We start from the raw sequence: 21,121 nt of genomic DNA on the forward strand, positions 1-21,121 counted from the left end.
GTTGGGCTCAACAACCAGAGCCGCGACCTTGCGAGAGGGAAGATGAGAGGGAGAGAGGAGGATGAGAGTGAAAGCCGCGACATCTGCCACTTAGCGTCGTCACTAGTTGCCGCCTTCACCGCTAGTCGGTGATTGCTTACTAGTCTGATGGTGCGTCTACGTCACGTCTATTTTTATTTTGCTGTACAGAGCATGACAAAAGAAGATTAAAAAAAATAGGTTCACAAATTTTGTGCATTTCAATATTTATTTATGAATTTATCAATGTTTAACACATTCAATTAATTGTAGACAAAGCAATAGTACTTTATACATGCACATAGTTTTAACATGTAGATGAAAGTAATATTAACCTAAAAAAATTGTTTCATATCTTTTTTTGAGTTTTATATATTTTTATTTGTATTTAGATTTTTTTCAACCCATTTATCAATATAACTAATATTTATTTTAATGTTTTCCTAGAATTTTCTGAAAAATAAAAATTACATATATATATATATACATATATATACACATATACATATACTATATATACATACACATGCATATATACATATATGTATACATATATACATATACGTATATATAAGCTAGTACCAGAGTCCGCTGCTACCATAGCTACACTAACAAGGGCTAGCGCTCATGGATTTCGCCACCGTATATAGTATTGATAAGTCGATGTGATCAAAGTGGAGGTCAACGGTGCTTACATCTAAATTTGTACGTACGTTGTATCTTCATTGATTTAAAACACAATAGGGAAATTGTTAAAAGAATTAAAACGACAAAAGAGAAGAGGAAGAGAACACCCTATTCTCCTCTACGAGTCCAACTCCGCTCTCACGCTGCGCCCGGCGACCCTCCTCTCCACCCATCGCAACCGCCGCGGGCGAGCGCCATGCGGCCTTCCTCCCGCATACTCGCGGCGGGCCACCTCCTCCGCGGTTCCCGCTTCGACCCCTCCCCGACCACCGCCGCTGCCTCCGGATTGCGGCGGCACAACGGAGCCATTAATGGGCCGCGCGTGCCGAAGCCTCTCCCCAGCCCTCTGCTCGGAGGCTTCGGACCAAACTGCAGTATTTGGCCCGGGAAAGGCGCCTCGTTTGGCCGCTTCAGCATCTTCCTGCCGGATTCCGCCTACCCACCGCACGGCGCGCGGCCTCCCCGCGACGCGGTAATCTGTGCTTACTACCGCATTTGTAGTGGTTTGGATTCAGGGTTGTTTAGAAACAGTAGTGAGTGTTATCGATTTTATTTGCATAATGCGTATGTTCGAGTACGCTTAGTGTCTAGTGTGAAGTTCGTAGCAAAACAGTTGGCAATAGTGAGAAGTTCGTAGCAAAACAGCGGGCAATAGTTAGGAAAAGAGTGGGCAATAGTAGTAGTGATTCGTTGATAGCTTTGTGATTAAAAAAAGTAAAACATTGGTGATGATATTAGTGGGGTTGTTCGTTTTGTGTCTCAGTTTTGTAGTTTAGTGGCTCCGAAAGGATAAAATTAGTAAAACTTCAGTATAGCCTTGCTTCTATGAAATTGCCTCTATTGAGATGCTTGCATTCTAGTCTCCACAATTTATTAGCTTATGACATTTTTCCAGTCTAATCCATCAAAGCACAAAACAAAGTTCAAGCCAGATGCAAAAATTACCACTCTATTATTCTTTTACTTCTTATTCTGATTCCTTGAAGCAACTATTGTTGAATCTACACTGCATTAATTCCATCTGAAAAGATGTTACTATTCAAATTTGTCATGGTTGATTTAGACTTCCATTATTAAAGCACAGAAATAAGTAAAAGTTTGTTGCCTTTGTTCTGTTATTTTTCTTAATAAAAGGAATGTTGAGAACCGAGCCATAGCTCGGTTGATTGAGCCTCCAGCTAAGAGGCCGCCCACCCGGGCTTGAACCCGGGTGCTCGTAGGTCGTGTGAGTACCTCCGTAAAGGGTTCGGTACTCCTCTCTCTTAAGGCAAAGCCAAGTGGATGTCTTCTCCCTGTGTTCGAGTTTTTTTTTAACAAAAGGAATTTGATTTTGTGATTCTCGCAATGTTTGCAGAAAGGGCATGCATTCTCCACATCTGCCAATGCCATGGCAGCTGGGAAGCCGGCTGATGACAAGGTGCAGAAAGATGTTGCGAAAAAGGATGTCGATCACCAGATAGCAGATACACAGATCCTGAAAAACCTTTGGAAGTACTTATTGTTAAATGACAGCCCCGACTTCCGCCTCAGGCTTGTGTTGTCGTTGGGTCTCTTAGTTGGCGCAAAGGTAAGTGCTACTTGTTTAAAAACGGTAATCTATATGAATAAGTATGTGGCTAAATATTACACCTCATTTTTTTTTATGGACAAGCCTTCTGTATTTTTATCATAAGCATTAACGACACATGCCAGCAATCCCATTTGAGCTACTGCTTTTCTTATAAAAGTTTTTGTTGAGCATCATGCTGTAGGCTCAAAATCAAATATCAATAGTCTAGTTGCTTTGTTTGGTTGGAATGCGGTGCATTTTCACGACACTTGCTGCAATGGCACCCCCTCCCCCCTTCATTTCCCCCCTTTATAGGATAGGACTTATTTGGACTATTTGATGTAACTTATGGTAACTTAGGTAGTCTACACACTAGTCATTTATCGTTAAATGTGAAGTTAAAGGAAGAACCATGTCCCTATAATTAGGATATAAAAAATAGGGTGAACTAAAATGATGGAAGTTATTGCATTGAACTTTCAACTTCCTTACCTGACCTTTTTCATTTACTATGAACACCAGGTTATAAATGTTCAAGTGCCTTTCGTATTTAAGCTCGCTATCGATTGGCTTGCAGCCCTTAGTGGTGCTGAAGCCTCACTGGCATCGTTCACAGAAACTAATGCCACCCTATTGGCTCTCTTTGCAAGCCCAGCAGCTGTTCTGATTGGTTATGGAATTGCACGATCAGGAGTATCTGCCTGTACAGGTAAATGCCCCCCTTTTTAAACAAAATTTCTTGTGATGTATCTTTTTAGCATTTTTTTTCCGACAGCTGTTGAAGCTCCCAAGAGCTTGCAAATGAGAATTTTCAGATACATTTCTCTGTAACCCTGCTGAAATGTATATCACTATGATTTGTTCCTTATGGTCACATCTGTGTTGCCAGAATTGCGAAATGCTGTGTTCTCTAAAGTGACCTTGAGAGCCATCCGTTCAGTCTCTAGAATGGTAAATGTTGAACTTCTTTTTACTTTCCATGCCTTAGTGATGGTTCCCGATCATCTACCTTTCGCTGTAACTATCCAGATGTTCCAAAAAATTCTGAATCTTTGTTTAAATGAAATATCATGTTTTCCTGCTATGCGTAGGTGTCCTATGTATCTTTTGTATTCATGAAATAACAACAGTTACTTCCAGTTTTTGGTTGACTGGTGCAAGTGTTACTGTTTTGATGCTGATCTGCGGGCACTCACAAATATGTTGTTCGATGAAGATGTGTTGAAGATTACATATGAATTACTCCATCTGAAAAAAAAAATCTTAATTGAATCATCATTTTTTTTTCTCGACCACGAGGAGAGACTCCCCCCTGGCATTTAAAAAAAAAATTAAGGTAGGGGAGTACCGAACTCTGGCTGGCCAGAAAACTCGCTGAAACCAGTTTCTCAGGGAGGTACCCATAAACCGGCGTGCCCTAGGTTCGAGTCCGGGTGTAATCTTCAACTAAGCTACTACTCAGTTCACTGAATCATCATTCTTTGATCTATCTTGAAGCATTAGATACTTATGATTATAGATATTATTCATGCTGCTCACATAGAGTATGCTTAAATGGTAAAAATTCTGAATTACTTTAATTCGTGAGCTCTCTTGGTATTGCAGGTTTTTTCTCACTTGCATGAGCTTGATCTTCGTTATCATCTAAGGTACTTCTAGGAAGTGTTCAAATTCATGCCATCATGGTTCTTCTCTCAGTTTGGTGAAGGAATGCATTATTCGTTTTCTTGATAATAGATTTGAAAAAAACATCACAAGCAACTATAGTTGTTTAGACAAATAACTTTAGATAATTCATAGCTTGACTGCTTGATTATGGTATGAAATTGACACTTAATGTTTGCTGAAAGTGATGAAAACTCAGTCTAGGGATTGCACTGTTGTCATCAATATCGACCCACTGTGCTCCCAGTGAGCAAGGTAGTAGTGCGCGCGCGTATAATATGAAATCAGTGTGGGAACAAGTTAGAAATCAGCACTGTTTGTTACTGAATTATTTGGTGAGTTTCAGTACTTTTGAGGTGGAGATTATTTGAAGCCATTCTTATATTTTCCTACCTGCTTCTGTGTTTCCAGCCGACAAACTGGTGGTCTAAATCGCATAATTGATCGAGGCAGTCGCGCAATAAATTACATTCTTACAGTGATGGTGTTCAATGTTGTTCCCACCATATTAGAGGTAATAGTAAATTATTGTCTGTGACTGTTACAGACCATTGGTTGTGCATGTTGCCCGTGTATGTCACTTATTTGTCGGGCTTTTCTGCTGCTTCACGTCTGCCTTCCGTCTTTCTTCTCATTTACAGATCGCCATGGTGTCGAGTATACTTGCTTACAGTTTTGGGTCTTCCTTTGCTTGGATTACTTCAGTTTCAGTTGCTACTTATATTGCTTTCACTTTGGCTGTCACCCAGGTACGAACACAATCTGTGACATTATACCTATAATCTCCCAAGATCTTCTTGATTACTCAAAATGTTCAATTCATCTTTCTAATGAGGTCTTCGTGTGAGTCTAGTAATGTCTTACTCTGGTTTCTCACTGGTGCCTTTGTTTTTTACTCCTGTTATGCAGTGGCGGACTAAGTTCAGGACAGCCATGAACGCAGCTGATAATGCTTCTAGTACAGTGGCAGTTGACTCCCTTCTGAATTATGAGGTCATCCCATGATTGTCCATTACTCTGGTTTCTGGTCCATTTTCCTACCCTTGCTCTATTGTAAGAACTTAACATATTTGTTTAATTGTGTACAGACTGTAAAATACTTCAACAACGAACAATTTGAAGTTGAGAAGTATGACAAGTATTTGAAGAGTGAGTACATATATGGATTTATTCTTTGAAGAAATATTTATCGTATGTATGTTAGGAATATCAGCTTGTATTCAATGATAGTCTACGGGGGCAATATATAGAGTACATGAGGGAGTACAGGATAAGGACTCTAGTAACCTATACGCAAAGGATATGGATTCTATATTCCTAACGCCCCCTCAAATGCAAGGCATATGCAATAGCGTTGCATTTGAAAGAGTAGACACTAAGTACTACACTTAATACATCCAAAATCTGTCTCTTCAAAGCCGTCGTAGAGTGGACACTAAGTACTACACCTAATCCTATCGAATCAAGCCGAAGAAGTGCAAAGTGAAGCACATGAGTAGAGTCGTGATGATGACAACAAAGAACGCCCTTGGTCAAGAATTGCAACACAACGATAAGGAGTAGCAAGACGACAAACAAAATTGTCACAAGAGCTACAGAAAGACCAAGATGACAAAAAAGATGCCCTAGATCAAGAATTGCAAACAAAGCAATGACGAGTAGTAAGTCAACAAACGACGTCACTAAAGCTACAGAAAGATCTAGATGGCTAAGTTGCATCAATAACGACATGAAAAGATTAGCTAAACAAAGACGAATATTTAGCTAACCACAAAAGAAATCGACTAATTGACGAATCAATATGTGGACTCACATGGCATAGATGAACTCAAAGAGAGACGATTGGATGTGGACACAACGGAAAGCAAAGATTAAAGCTAGACTCAAATGAAACTAGCAGCAGAAGATGGACAACCCAAAGCAAATCCACCACCTTCATGTAGAGCAGAGCACCTGCAGCACAAAACACACACGAGTGGAGCAGAGCAGAGCACCACGCGGAACAGAGCAGCTACCAGACCCAATGTTGTACTTCTTCTGAAAGGAGCCAATTGTGATCTGTTGAAGCGAAGTGCAGAACACAACCACGTAGGCACAGATGAATCCCTTGGCATTGACCTCCACATCTGTGATAGTGCAAATCCCGACACCCGCTGCCATGACAACCACTGTTGATATGACCTTGGTGGTGTAGTGCTTGCTGTTCAGCACCCATTCCATGAAGCAGACCACCGGAATCATGCTCAATTTGGAGATTTGGTAGAAGCCAACCGAGTTGAGCATGAAACTGAGGTTCATCCCGGTGATGGAGGTTTTGGCGACGAGTGAGAACTAGATGAGCTCCTAGAGCGGGATGAGTGAGAACTAGATGAGCTCCCAGAGCGGGACGTGCTTAGAGACGGAGTAGCCAATGGCGTTGGAGATCCACTCGACAAGTGCCGTGACCATGAAGTGGAATCCGGTTAGCGTGGGTGACGATGGATCTTGGTGGTGGCAGGGGCTCGGCCAAGGCGTCCTCTCGGTGAGCGTCGGCAAGGGGCTTGGCTGGAGCCCTTTTCCTCGATGGGTGGGAGGAGGGATTGGCCCGGTGTGCAAGGAGATCGGGTAGCCACTCGGTCAGATCTGACAGTGGTTCGGTTGGAGCAGTGGTGGGGCAGGCGGGGAAGGAGAGTTGTGGTGCTAGAGGCGGGCTGGGCGGCTCGTGACGACATGCGACATGCGCCTTCTCCCTCGACACGTGGATTGAATCGAGTAGGATGCGTGCAGATCGGGGTCGAGATGGATCCGACGGGGGAAGGGGTGGATCCGGCCTAGGGAGAGGCGGATCTGGCCAGGAATCGGATCGATAGGGAGAAATGCTAGATCGTGACGAGTTGTTTCGCCCCCCCCCCCTCCCATAAAAAAAAAATTAACCTAACTCTAATACCATGTCAGGAATAGCAACTTGTATTCAATGGTAGCCCATGGGGGTAGTATATAGAGTACATGAGAGAGTACAGGATGAGGACTCTAGTAACCTATACGTAAAGGATAAGGACTCTATATTCCTAACAATATACACCTATTTCACCAACTGATATTTTATTGTGTTTATCTTTCTTAAAAAAACAAAAACCTGTAAATTGGGGTCTGATACATAAGGGATAACTATGATGTGTATATATATTTGTCTTCTGCATCTTGATTGCTCAAATGTGTTCTTGAAAAAAAAGATTAGAATTGAATTCTTGAAATGATCTTTCTAATTTTAACAAAGGATTGGGAATGGTAAAAGTTGTTTTTGAAAGTGTTTAGACAGGACATCAAGTTATGCTTCGTAGATTTGATGAATCCGAGCTGACTAGTGAAACTTGCAGACTTCATAAATTGTTTTTCTTAAATAGATCTGGTCTATTAACTCCTTTTTTTTGGTTTATGATGTGATCAGAATATGAGGATGCCGCGCTGAAAACCCAAAGTAGCCTTGCCTACCTGAACTTTGGTCAAAATGTTATATTTAGCTCTGCTTTATCCACAGCAATGGTTTTGAGCTCATATGGAGTAATGAGTGGCGCTCTGACTGTGGGTGATTTGGTAATTTTTTTTTATCCATGATCCATTAGTTTCTTATATCATGTGGAGTTGGTCACTTTGGCATGTCTAGTAATTTATTCATATCACAGGAAGATATGGAATGGTGGTAAATTCATGTTTGTGCAATAATACCTTATTCACTAGACCGGAAAGTGTAAAGCGAGGGGACTCCATGATAAAATGAACTATAAGCTATACCAATGTATTTTAAACAAGAATCATTGTTCAATTCTTAACCATGTTTTAATAAGAAGCTACAGTTGCCTATTTTCTCTTTCTTGGTCATTTGCAGGTTGGCTTTGATTAATTTAGTGAAATTTTGGCATACAGGTCATGGTTAATGGACTTCTATTCCAGCTTTCATTGCCCCTAAACTTCCTTGGGAGTGTCTATCGAGAAGCTAGACAAAGCCTTATTGACATGAAGTCTATGTTTCAATTGCTTGAGGTAACTCTTTGTAGTTAAATTGTTGAGTGCCTAATAGATTGCAGTTTCAGTTTCATACTTAAATCATAGTCTCAGAAACTTAGAGCTATTGTTTTTCTTATTTTTTTTAGGAAAAACCTGGAATAAAGGATGAGACTCATGCACAACCTTTGCAGTTCAAGGGAGGACGCATTGAATTTGACAACGTCCATTTTGGGTACTTTTTGCTATCTCTTATATTATTAAGTGCAGTAAAGTGCTTATATTCTCCCCTAAAAGAAAACACACAGGTTGCAAAGAACCGAGCACCAAGGTGCATATTTTCTTCTAACCATCAGTAGCCATGACTGTCTTTTGGAAAAAATGTGGAAGTAATACTCATAAATATAATCCGGTAGAGTTTTGCCTTCCTGAAACTTCTTTCAGCAGTGAATCTATGGCATTCAAACGATTCTTTGATCAGCTAAATTTAGTGGTTCCCATTTTATGACTCACTATGATATTTTTATTTCATCTAATAATCTCAACCATCGCCACCAACAAGTTCAGCCAGGTTAAATATCGCCAGTTCTTATCTAACACCCCCCCCCCTGCTTACATTTGGGATTAATGCATGCCCAGCCTTCGAAATTTAATTTTCAAAAATTCTCGGGAAACAATTACTATGCATATTGGGCTGTATTATAACTGCAATAATTAATTCAAAATGTAATATTATGAAATCCTTGATGTTGTTGTTTTCCTGTTTTGTAGAATTAAGCCAAGCTGATTGCCTGTTTTGTAGAATTAAGCCAAGCTGATCTGTTACTTATTTTACTGTGTAAACTAGAATAGGCAGCTGATCTAGTATCATATTTGTTAATGAGTGACTGAAAGATTTGATTTCTTCCAGGTATGTGCCAGAAAGGAAGATTATTGATGGTGCCTCCTTCACTGTACCTGCAGGAAAAAGTGTGGCCATAGTCGGAACTAGCGGGAGTGGTAAAACTTGTTTTCTTTGTTTACCAAATTATGCTAACTGTTTCCGTAACCAGACTTAAAATTTGAAGCTTTCTATCAGTTATCGTATGTTCATATTATCAGAAGATAATTTAGGAAGGTCATTGTTGTGATTTTCTCATCATTATTGTTTTCTCACCATCTTTTTAGTTGGATCTTGTGGGTTTCATCTCTAGTCTACCCCAACTTGCTTGTGACAAAGGCTATTGTTGTTGTATTGTTGTGATTTTCTATTGGAGTTATTAGTATTATAATAATTTTTTGCAGTAGCCCTTTTGCATTTTCTATGATATTTTAGGCTACTTCAGATAATATATATCAGTTCAGGGGCATAAGGAAGCCTTTTTGGAAATTAGAGACCCCTTTTGTGCCAGAACACAAACGAGAGCTGATAACCCATTAACCCTTGCTCTTAGTTTGCTGATACTGTTGTACAGTATTTGCGTCTTAATTATGGTTTTTAAGAGCATCGATGATCCGATTGGATCCTAGTATTTTATAATAGGGCAATAACAAAGATAATGTTTCTTATAGAGCACATCAGAATTTTCCAGTATAACATCTTCATATGTTGGTATCAGCATTCAGCAATGAAATAGTAGAAATTAAGCATTGGCCAATACTTGATTCCTTTTTTCAATCCGTTGTGTTCATGGCTAAGAGAAAGTTTACATCAATTGATGCACATATGTTTCTTAGGGCCTGCTTGTCCTGTCTTATGCCTAAGTTCACTGCCAAAATAAGTCTAGCCAGGACTAAACAACCAGTTACTGTTAGGTTTATTTGTCCTAAATCCCTTCCTCTAAAAATATGTTGAAGCCAATGTATTCTTTTTTAATACCTTATTTTTAATATCCTCTCCTCACAAGTCTTACAATCCGAAAGTTTGAGTGCTCCCAAATATCATCTAGGCCTTATTTGTAAGGTGTTTTATATGGCTTAGAAGCCAGGCATACGAGCGCCAGCTCGGTTGGCAAGGACGGAGCGTCTCCCGAGCCAACCCGTGTTCGAGCGCGGGTGCTCGCACGGGTATGCGCCAGCTCGGGATTTTCCCGGCTTCCTCGTGGGCACGCACGGAGTGTGGGGGACTCGACTCTATGGTGGAGTTGAGCCCCGGCGGGAGTTCCGCCCCAAGACCTCCAATGAAGGTCGTGCAGATGGGGTCGCACTGTTAAAAAAAAGAAGCCAGGCACACATGCCCTTATCTAGTTAGCTGGATAAGATCCTGTTAATAATTAACTGGCAGCCTGACATGCTTCTCCATCTCGTCTATTCGAGATTTCTAGTATTAGGTTTTGTCAACTGGATTAACAGCTGGCTGTGGTGAATATTTGTGTAGCAAAGGGGATGTCTTGTTCAATTGTGCTTTAATTTGGGTCATAAAAGAGCTGTTACTGAACTTTTTTTCAGTCTTAGCATCGCTCATGATTCTTTGGTTTAGTGAGCCATTCATTAGTTGGACCTTTCTTCTGCAGGAAAGTCCACCATACTAAGGCTTCTCTTCAGATTTTTCGATTCAACTTCAGGATCTGTAAGAACAAAGAAGCATCAATCTCCCTTCCGATTTCCTGCTGATCAATGATGTCCATGTCATGGCTTATCGACCTTTAGATATGTATATCGAATTTACCATTCCTGTGATGCTTTCTGTTTAATCTTCCTGGCAGATACGAATCGACGGGCAAGATGTTCGAGGAGTGACACTGGAGAGCCTTCGGAAGTGCCTTGGTGTTGTACCACAGGACACTGTAAGCCTTCTGATATTCTATATTTGTGAATGCTACAGTTCTCAAACTTTTGTTGCCCTCTTATTGGGTTTGCTAAATCATGCTGATTCTGAAGTATTAAAATGCAAATAAAATCATACATTCTTTATCGGAGAGATGGGGCAAGTTTTCTTTTTCTTGAGTTCTCTTTTATAAGCTTGCTTTCCATGTAACCTGAAACTTCTGCTTCTTGGGGGAACATCTTTGACTATTTATTTGACATTCCAACATGAGTCCTTTTTAATTAAAAAATAGTAAAGCAGCATTACGTCTGCTGGATTTAAGATTTATTTAGATCCATAGATTTGCAATAGACAAGGGGAAAAGTTTTGGTGCCTTGTGTGCAACTTTCTTCAACTTAGTAAAATCACTGAGTAGATTGAAGTATTCTGTTTATACATTTTTAGGGACTTGTGTCTGTACATTATTAGTAACATTTAGCATTTAGCACTGTTCCAAACCCAACCAAGCTCACATCATTACTGTGAATGCAGGTACTTTTTAATGACACGATTAAGCATAACATACAATATGGCCGGTTGTCGGCAAACGATGAGGAGGTAGTATTTTCTTCCAAGACATTCTGAAGTTATAACATGGTCATTTGTTTCGGCAGGCTATAGTTTATTTCCATACAGGTTTATGATGCTGCCCGTCGTGCTGCTATTCATGATACAATTATGAACTTCCCCAACAAGTATGACACAGTAGTAGGAGAGCGAGGTTTGAAGGTGAGTGCCAAATCAGGAAATGTTGTAACCTTTTGTTCCTATAGTCAGTATATCTGAAAAACGTGGCTCACCTTTATTGCAGTTAAGTGGTGGGGAGAAACAACGTGTGTCAATTGCTCGTGTATTCTTGAAGGAGCCTTCCATTCTGTGAGTGACCCTTGCTGTCAACTAATGGGCTTATCTAATGCCCTCTTTGGCTTAACTATTTTCATCTGATGTATGTCAGATTATGTGATGAAGCTACAAGCGCTCTTGATAGCACTACTGAAGCATCAATTTTGAATTCCCTGAAGACTTTATCCGTTGATCGTACCTCAATCTTTATCGCTCATCGACTCACAACTGCAATGCAATGCGATGAGGTATGCATAGTTGTACATACATGAACAGCACACATCGGCTGTTTCAATCTGTGATGACATCATCACTTGTTGCAAAATTCACAATTAGGATCAGAATAACTAATCAGTTGACAGGAAGAGGTTGCTTTTGCAACTTCTTAATATATCTCAGTACGCTTTGAATTCATCTATTATTCAGATCATATATTTGAGTTCCAATGCTTTCCACTGTATTCCAAGCTGGTGAATACTTGTTGGATTCGTCTCCTGTGATACATAATTAATTTCTATTTCAAATGTGATTTTCAGATCATTGTTTTGGAGAGTGGACAGGTAGTGGAACAAGGACCACATGATTTTCTTCTGTCACAGGGTGGGCGATATGCAGAATTGTGGTCGCAGCAGAACAACAGTGATGCCGTTGATGCTGCTGCAGTTAGCTTAGAGGTTTGATCGATGGTATATATTTTTCCCTTTTGCAAGGGAAAATACAATCTTAATTGAATGAAAGCATCTCAACTTTTCTGCCTTGTAAATGGATTAGGATTTTAGATATGTGGTGAACAGAAATTTACAGCTTAGGAGACAAATCTCCATTTGAAAGAGAGCCGGGAAGCAAAGTTTTCCTCAGAGAAATATAAACAATCCTGACAGGTTTCCATGGTAATGTAACAATTTTTTTAACATGAGAAATAATCCCAGTAAATATTTAACTGTTTGAGGTCAATTATGGCACTTGGTATAAATGCCATTGTTGTGTATGTGTTGCTCTTATATTGCTATTTCTATTTTTTTGAACAGATATTTCTCTTTCTGTTTTTTTTCAAATAAATACGCGGTATGTATGTTCATGTTAATATTTGCTTGCCACACATTAATTAGGTAAGAAGACATTGTTACAGCTTTATTCTCCAGTAGATTGTGCTTTCTTTAGCAGCCATTAACAATAGGGGCTTTTGCAAATTTGTCGTTGGTTTTTTATTTTTTTTGCAAGAATGCTACTCGAATGACAGTTCTGGTGGTATTTTTGCAATTTTTTAGTGGTAAGTTTGCCATTGGATTTTACTTTCTTTAGGAACCGTTAACAATAGAGCCTGATGTAAAAGAAATGGCAACACCTGAGATGAAAGAAAACATTGGAATGAACAAAAACAATGTGCAAATTTATTCCACTTGTACAAACAATGTGCAAATTTATTCCACTTATACACACTGGATTGAATGACGAGAGGTAGCTGCGTGATACATTCTTTCTCTCCAATATGTACCAACCAGCCATTTGGGTAAGAACTTTTTATCACGCTCAAATTCTTGTTCAGTTGCTTTAGGTGCTGGTGGATGACAAGAAGATTGCATGACGCGTTCGCTTGGTCTCATACTGTCGCTCCTCGCAATCACACACATCTCACTACCTCCTCCTAATCACACCTCCCTCCTTCCTTGTGAGTAATTCACACTGCCGACGTCTCTCAATGAAATAGCTGAACCCGGGACAACATGCATACCTTATCATGGGCATCACACTTGGCTTCCCTTGCTTGGATATGGCATTATCACACTTGGCTTCCCTTGCTTGGATATGGCATTTTCGAGTTTGGTCACTAGTGTTGAGCACTTGCCTGGCTTGCTTCCCGAGCTGCTGATCATGTCGACAAGGGGGCACAAATGTATGTTCATCGATGACCTTTTACATTTTTCCTTTGTGAGATGTCAGTCTTTTTTGTCATATAATTTGTTTGTTTGCGCATTGAGATAAGGGGCATGGAGGAGATTGGAGTGGAGGAGGACATTGGGGGAGGATAAGTTTAGTAGATAATGAAGTTGTTAGGTCCAGGTATTTTGTAATTAATGAGTTTATAATGTACAGGATGATTCAGCTGCTAGGTTTATGGACTCCGTTATTAATTGATGGGTTTACTGGATAATGCAATACGATGAAAAATAGTAGACCACCGTTAACACAAATTTTTTCCGGGGGGGCATGTGCCCCATCCACATGAAAATTTTCTTTCAGATAGATAAACAATCTTCGTCTGTTTATGCTTTCTTTAACACCATTAACAATACTGTTATGGGCACAAGGCCCACACGACCCAGCAACCCAGGAGGAGGATGATAGTCCCAGTGGATGCCGCAACACTAGGAGGTTGATGTCCCAAATTGTGGTGAAATTTTGTACCAATTTGTGCTCCTACTTGAACTCTTTTACGATTTTCTTGTTTTATGGTGGATTTTGCTTTTACAAGGAAGATTATGACCGAGATTAACTGTGAGTTCGATCTTCTGCTTGGATCTGGTTTTCTTTTTTTGAAAGGACAGTAGGAGATCAACCGATTTTATTAGACTAGGAGTAAAAGAGTTTTACCAATAAAAAGAACGCAAACACCACAGGGAACCGAGAGCTGGGAAAACCAACTCTGGCTCAAGACAAAGACCAAATCACAACCGTTTAAGCAAGACTACGAAAAGGTAAGAACAACTAAAGCCGTAACCGAGCTAGGAAAAACTCATCTAAATCAACCTTAATCTTGTTTGCCACTGCGAACGCCGTTTGGCTCTTCTCTCGGAAGACCCTAGCGTTTCCTCAATCCAAATGTTCCACCAAAAGACTAGAATGAGACCGTTGAACTGGCATCTCAGTTGTTTATCAATCTTCTTCATAGCCGCGCGCCACCAACCATATGGAGTACGAAAAGGCTCAAAGGGAGGCAAATTGGCAAGGTGTAGCCAAGTGGATAAGTGGTGCCATAACTCTTTTGTGAAAACACAATCCTTACTGAGGTGCACTGGAGTTTTGTCCTCTTGGTCGCATAAAGAACAAGACCGGTCATGAGGCCACCCTCGCTTTGCTAGATTGTCTGCTGTTAATATCTTGTGCTGCGTTAAGAGCCATGCAAATGTTTTGCATTTCGGTTGAGCTTTTGCTTTCCAAAGAGCCGCCATATAACGCTTTCTAATAGTCCCATGAAACTGAACCTTATATGCGCTACTAGTCGTGTATTGTCTGTTTGTGGTCCATCGCCAGATTATAGAATCTGATTGTCCCTCCACTAGCTGCATGTGACCGATCTTTTCCCAAAGTGATGCAATTTGTGATAGCTCCTCCTCAGTTGAGATTTCCCTAATGTATGATATCCAATGATGGTCTTGTAGCCCTTGCTTGACCTTAAAGTTTTTCCTCTTCGATTTATCAAAGATCAGCAGCACAATGCTTCTTGGAGCTTGCCCATGTACCCAACTTGAGTTCCAAAAGTCGGCCTTTTCTCCATTTCCCACCGTAACCATTGTGGACGCATTGAAGAGTGCACAGTCTGTCTGATCACATGGTAGAGAGAGACCCTTCCAAGGGCGATCGTCATCCTGCCATTCGAACCATAACCAACGAACCCTCAAGGCACGAGCAAATCTCTGAAAGTCGGAGATACCTAAACCTCCCCAGTTCCTTTGGTTTTGTGACTGTTGGCCAGTTCACAAGGCAGTGTCCTCCGCAAACCTTGTCCGGTTCATCCTCCTTCCAAAGAAAGCTTCGTCGTATGCGACCAATTTTCTTTTGCAACCACTTTTTCAATGGTACGTGGATTGCGAAGATAAAATGGTCTTAACCAAAGTCTCACGACCCGCCATTGTGAAGTGTCTTCCTTGCCACCCTGGCAATTTGCTCCAGATTTTGTCTATGAGGGGCTGCACCTCTACTCTTCTAAGTCTTCTTGTGTGGAGAGGTAAGCCGAGATATTTGCAAGGGAAATTGCTCACCTTTCCTTGGAATCCGGCTAGAAGCTCCTCGAGAACTATTTCGCTGCAACATATTGGGAAGATTTTCGTTTTTCTCAAATTTGTTTGTAGCCCCGAACATTTGCCAAATGTCTTCAAGTTTTGTCGTAGGGCGGTTAGTTCATTTCTGTCTGGGGCAGCAAAGGTGGCCGCATTGTCCGCATAAAAAAGAACAACGGAGATTTGCCCTATCGGCAATAAAGGCCTAAAAATGTTCTTGTCCGCTGCCTCAGCGATGATTCTTTGAAGAGGATCAATTGCTAGCATGGGTGAAAGTGGATCACCCTGTCTGAGCCCTCGGGCATGTCGGAATTGAGGACCAGGGATCCCATTTAAGATAATTCTGGAGGAGGCGGTTTCAAGCAACACTGAGATCCAATCCCTCCATCTCTGTCCGAACCCCATCACCCGAAGGACTTCAATCAAATAAGGCCAATTAACAGATTCAAAAGCTTTAGAAATGTCTAATTTGATGAAGAGAGCCGGATGCTTGGATCTATGAAGTGCCTGTATTTTTTTTTGGATGTACAAGAAATTGTCGTGGATGCATCGTCGCTTTATGAACACACTTTGGCTTATTGGCACCAGCTCATTGAGGCGAGGAGCTAGTCTGTTGGCTAGCAACTTCATGATTAACCTAGAGAAACTGTTAATCAAGCTTATCGGTCTATAATCACCCACATATGGCTCTATTTTTTTGGGTAGCAGCACTATGTTCGCATCATTAATTAGATAAAGCTTGTCTCAGCCCAATATGTGGAAATTGTTCAAAGCTTCCATTAAATTTCCCTCGATGGTTTCCTAGCATGCTTTGTAGAACAAGCCTATAAAGCCATCCGGCCCCGGTGCCTTTTCCGAGTGCAAGTCTTTTATAACCGAGGACATTTCTTCCTCCTCGAAGGGGTTTTCTAAATCTGTCAAGTCTTGCGGTTGGTAGTTGAGAGTATCCCAATTGATTGCAAGCCCCCTTGATTTATTTGTGCCCAAATGATTGGCAAAATGTATGAACATCAAGGTCTCCTTATGGTTGTGGGAGGTTGCAATCTACTCGCCCGAGGTAAGGACTGGGATGAATTTCTTTCTTCTCCTGCCATTTGTTGTAATGTGAAAAAATCTTGTGTTTGCATCAGACTTCTTGATCTTAACCATGCGCGAATGCTGTCTAGCGCGGACCTTCTCTATTGCGGCCAGACCCGCGATCTTTCCTTTTTAGCCAAGTTCTGAGATCGCTCTCCTCTTTGGGCAGAGCTTGTTGTTCCCGCGCAATATCAAACTTGTGAATAACTTCTCGAGCAATAAGAAGTCGTAGATTTATGTCTCCTACATTTTCTTTCTTCCAAAGCTTGATTGCCTTTGTAGCACGGGTTAACTTGACATGCAACCGGAGGATGGCATCAGATACGAGCACTAGCTGTTGCCACGCCTTTGAGACCGTTTCACCGAAACCCGGCATCCTGACCCAAAAGGATTCTAGTCTGAATCCTTGATATTGATGTAGGAGCGTCTCTCTGTTGAGGAAGAGTGTACTATGGTCATATTCACTAGACGAAAGACATGAGAGATAAGACGCCGGGAAGAGCAAATCCCAGTTTGCTGAGCAAAAGAAACGGTCAATTCTTGTCATGGTGGGATTGTCCTGACCATTACTCCAGGTGAACTTGCACCCATAAAGCTCAAGTTCCTTGAGGCTCATGTCATTGATTGCTTTCTTGAACCTCATCATGCGCAAATTTAAATGGTTATTACTCTTGTCCTGAGCCTGATAGATGAGGTTAAAATCACCATTAAGCAACCACTCGAGTTTCATTAGAGGCATTAGTGACATGAGCTCCTCCAAGAAAATGATTTTTTCTTCATCACTCTGAGGTCCATACACTGTGGTTCGAGACCATGTTTTGTTTTCAGCTAGCAAAGTAACGGTAGTCGAGACGGTGTGTTCAGTGACATGGTGATTTGACAGGGCTAGGAACGTTTCATCACAAGCCAGCAAAATACCCCCACTTGCTCCACTCACGGCGAGGGCAACATAATTTGCAGTGAAATTTGGCCCTGAAGTCTCTAACACCAGAGCATCGATTCAGTCATGTATTTTGGTTTCTTGTAAACAAATTATGGTCACTTTGGACGACATCACTAGAAGCTTAATGCTCGCTCTCTTGGCTGGCGAGTTTAGTCCCCTAACATTCCAACACAAAATCTGACAATTTTGCGACATTGAAACCTAGGACAACAACATGTTGCGAACTGTCATCGATGGTACGTAGATACCAAGCAGGAGCATAAACAGACATCGGGGAACCTGGCAGATCGAGAGGCCTGATGGTGGCTTTCACTGAACAAATAGCTACTAGGCTAAAATAGCTGCCAGACACAACAGAACTTGATGCCCGAGCATAACACAATGACGCACCACAAACGCTAAAGCCATAGGGGATGGTTTTGCAACACTTGACTTGAAAATAGACTAGAAAGCAAACTATAGATGACCAAGTCTTGCAACTGATCTATTGTGTACGACTCATTAGGATGAAGTCCCCACCGTCGTGACCGGCTCCTCGGGCACGACCCTTGCCTTGCCATTCTTCTTTGAGGGTTGTTTCCCCTTGTCGACGAGGGCTCTGATGACCTCACAAGCTTCCTTGGTGAGTGGCTGCTCGAAGCGCTGCGAATAAGAGGTCACAAGATCAACATTAGAACTGAAAGGGGGTTCTAATGATCCTAGTCTTTTCCCCAAAATTTCATGCACAAGCTGGAGGTGGCCTTTGCTTGGAGTGGTTTTTTTGGCTATTCTGTCACTACACCTGGGAGAGCTTGAAAGGCTAGGCTCCTGGATGTTGGTGAGAACGGGAGAAGCAACTAGAGTAGAACTGATGAGGGGGCGGGGTGGTTGTAAGGGTGTAGTGATCGAGTCAATGAACTCCTCAATGGAGAACGCTTCAGAAGGTTGCACCTGCTGCGTGCTTTGAAAAGGCATGCATACTTGTTGGTTAGCATTGTCCACTGGTGGTGCTTCTCCCACTGGAACACAAGAGACATTGCATTCCCCTTCGAAACTGGCCATAAACTTGTTGACGACCTCCAGGGAAGTCGCTGAGAAGAGCAGGGCATAGGCGAGGAGTTTGTACCAGAAGCTGCGTGGAAGGAGACCAATTCAACAAGCATTAGGTCGAAAACAGAGGGAATTGAGCCAAGCGCCGTGCTGGGGAAGCAGTCTAGCGGGGCCAAATCACCTCTTGGAGACAGCAGGGAAGATGGTTAACGATGTGGTGAGCACACCGTGGCGACCAACGACGCGAAGGATACCTTCTTGCACCATTTCTTCTTCATGGTGCCTTGCTGTTGACGGCGAACCGGACTCCTCAGGGACGAGGACGAAAGCAGAGGAGTAGTGCCGTCTCTGTGATGACCATAACACCCATGATCATCCCTTCATGAACAACGCTGCCTTCATCATGACAAGGCCGTGAAAGGTGCACCCAAAGGGAGCGACTGCGATGTTAGTGGTGGTTGCCCCAATGGTGCTCCTCGTCGACATCACCATCCCGATCATGGCGGCCACCACCACCACTGTAGCGATAGGAACGTTGAGGAATGCTGTCAGCTTGCACAACCTGGAGAGCCATAATGCTAGTCCAAAATGTGTTCCCAATGACTGTTGCTGCATCAAGGGTCAGGAGGGTTGCTAGTGAGGAAAGCTAAATCATGGATGACCTCTAAATGGATAAAAAGTCTGTAAGATTGTCCACCCTTGACACCCGAAGGCCTGTCATAGTGGATCTTGACCTGTGGCATCGGAATAGATGTAGGTGGTAGCTCTCGGTCAACTTCAGTGATGGTCAGCCAGACAAGCTTGGGAATGAGAGAGGGATTGTTGCACCATGCCTACTGATCATATGTCCTTGTGCGCTCCCTACGCCTAGACTGTTCCTCCACGTAGTGGACTGAACACTGTCTTCCAACCACCAGAGCCGCCACCTCCTCAAACCATGCATGTGCCAGGAGACCCATAATGCGTAGACGCACATGGAAGCTCCAATTGATGGTATCTGCATATCTTCTCTCACTCCAAGCCACGAAACAGAAATCACGTCCCCGATAAGGCAGCTGGTTGATAACGACGACTTCATCTCTGACTCTTCTGCTGGCAAAAATGATGAGGAAATCATCCTCCGTGTGGTGCCTCACCAACTGGCAATCCTGAACCCCGACGTGTAAAGCTGTCATCAAAGCATCAGAAAGGACATAGGGCTCAGTCTCCGGCTGGTTCCCTGCCAGCCATCAGACTGCAGCCCTGTCCAGCAACATCTCCTTGCACCACTCAATGTCGCATGTTGCAGCCACCACAGCAAAAGCCTCCAACAGCCTGACCGCTGGGTCACCAGGAAAGTTGGCCATCTATGTGATGACAACAGAGGTTGTCGGCTTGCCAGACAAGAGCTTTGGTGGGACGGCTTCCGAATAGGAGGGAGATGGTGGAAGGAGACGGCTTTTAGTGTGAGGATGGTGGTCCTTTACCGAGTGGGAATGAAGGCTGGCAGAGGGCTGTGGATGAATCTCTGGAGATTTCTTATTGCACTCACTAGATCGATGGCCATAATTGAAGCAACGCCAGTACCTCGAGGGGTCTCTGCAGAACGCAACTGAATGGTCTGACGCCAGGCAATTAAAGCATTTCGCCTTCAATCTTCTCAGGTAGATGGCCGATTTCGGTGCTGTAATGCCTTCAATGAGGATCCATAGTTAGGAGGGAGCTTTGAATGTGAAAACTCCTTACACCACCAGTACCTCGACTTCACCAAGCTCCATTCACTCTCAACAAAAGCTCTATCTTGAGCCCTGTGCTCCTTAGCAGGATAGATCTTGGCATATGGGAGAATCTATGCGTGACTGATGCCTCTGAGCAAGGATGTATGTTGAATTTGCTCGCTGGGCTTGAAAGAGGATGGAGTCTGACAACCTTTGACGGGCGTGGCGTGAAAAGCCCTCTCATTCGCTTGCTTCCCACTACGATGTGAGGTGTTGAGCACATCGCCAAGAATTCCTTTCAAGGGAGAAAGAGATGTGGGCCGGTGAGCTGCAGTGAAGTCTGGATTTCCTGCCTGCAAAGACTAAAAGCCTAGAGATCTGCCTTCATTGGCGGAGGCACCGGAGTCCGAATCAACTGAAGGAAGAGGCCCCGCTTTGACGACATCAGCATAGGAGCGAAGTGACAAGGACCCACTGGATCCAGGTGGTTGGGAAACACCTTGAAACTGTAGGATCTGCCCTGAGGAGGCATCGAGAGGAGCGTGGAGCGCCGGGACTCGAGAACGGACCGGATCTAGAGTGATCTGTAACAGGGAGGGGGAGGAAGGTGTGGAATCATGGGGGATTTTGGGTGGATCTGTGGGTTCCTCGATGGGGTGGGGAGAGTCACCAGAGCAAACAAGGGGGGTAATGGTTCCATGGACTGTTAACTTTTGGAATGGAAGAATTATGCATTTAGATCTGGTTTTCTTTCAGTGTTTTTGCTGCTTTACTATTGCTATTGGTGGATTTTTATGGTGGCTTGTAGGATTTTAGAGGACCGAGATAGCTAGGGCCCTGAAGAAAGTG

General features: G+C 42.5%; 1 protein-coding gene across 1 annotated transcript; it reads left to right on the forward strand.

Annotated features, from left to right (window-relative positions):
• The first annotated feature begins 761 nt into the window (after positions 1 to 761).
• On the forward strand, positions 762 to 12,482 carry LOC133912441 (ABC transporter B family member 25, mitochondrial). The gene is made up of 20 exons (XM_062355166.1): positions 762 to 1,177; positions 2,060 to 2,272; positions 2,777 to 2,963; positions 3,144 to 3,205; positions 3,860 to 3,903; positions 4,331 to 4,433; positions 4,561 to 4,668; positions 4,829 to 4,912; positions 5,008 to 5,068; positions 7,347 to 7,492; positions 7,823 to 7,939; positions 8,050 to 8,135; positions 8,811 to 8,899; positions 10,393 to 10,448; positions 10,585 to 10,665; positions 11,178 to 11,243; positions 11,322 to 11,414; positions 11,497 to 11,561; positions 11,641 to 11,776; positions 12,065 to 12,482. Exons 1-20 carry the CDS (start codon positions 902 to 904, stop codon positions 12,206 to 12,208), a joined length of 2,217 nt encoding a protein of 738 aa, XP_062211150.1. The 5' UTR covers positions 762 to 901; the 3' UTR covers positions 12,209 to 12,482.
• Positions 12,483 to 21,121: the final 8,639 nt, after the last annotated feature.

Source organism: Phragmites australis, chromosome 3, assembly GCF_958298935.1.
Source record: "Phragmites australis chromosome 3, lpPhrAust1.1, whole genome shotgun sequence".
Lineage (NCBI taxonomy): Eukaryota > Viridiplantae > Streptophyta > Magnoliopsida > Poales > Poaceae > Phragmites > Phragmites australis.

What these genes read in the sequence shown, in the direction of transcription:
- LOC133912441 (XM_062355166.1), top strand. Translation starts at nt 902, where the DNA reads ATGCGGCCTTCCTCCCGCATACTCGCGGCGGGCCACCTCCTCCGCGGT. An exon ending in GATCTTCGTTATCATCTAAG is followed by an intron (nt 3,904 to 4,330) that starts GTACTTCTAGGA and finishes CTGTGTTTCCAG; the next exon opens with CCGACAAACTGGTGGTCTAA. An exon ending in CTGCAATGCAATGCGATGAG is followed by an intron (nt 11,777 to 12,064) that starts GTATGCATAGTT and finishes TGTGATTTTCAG; the next exon opens with ATCATTGTTTTGGAGAGTGG.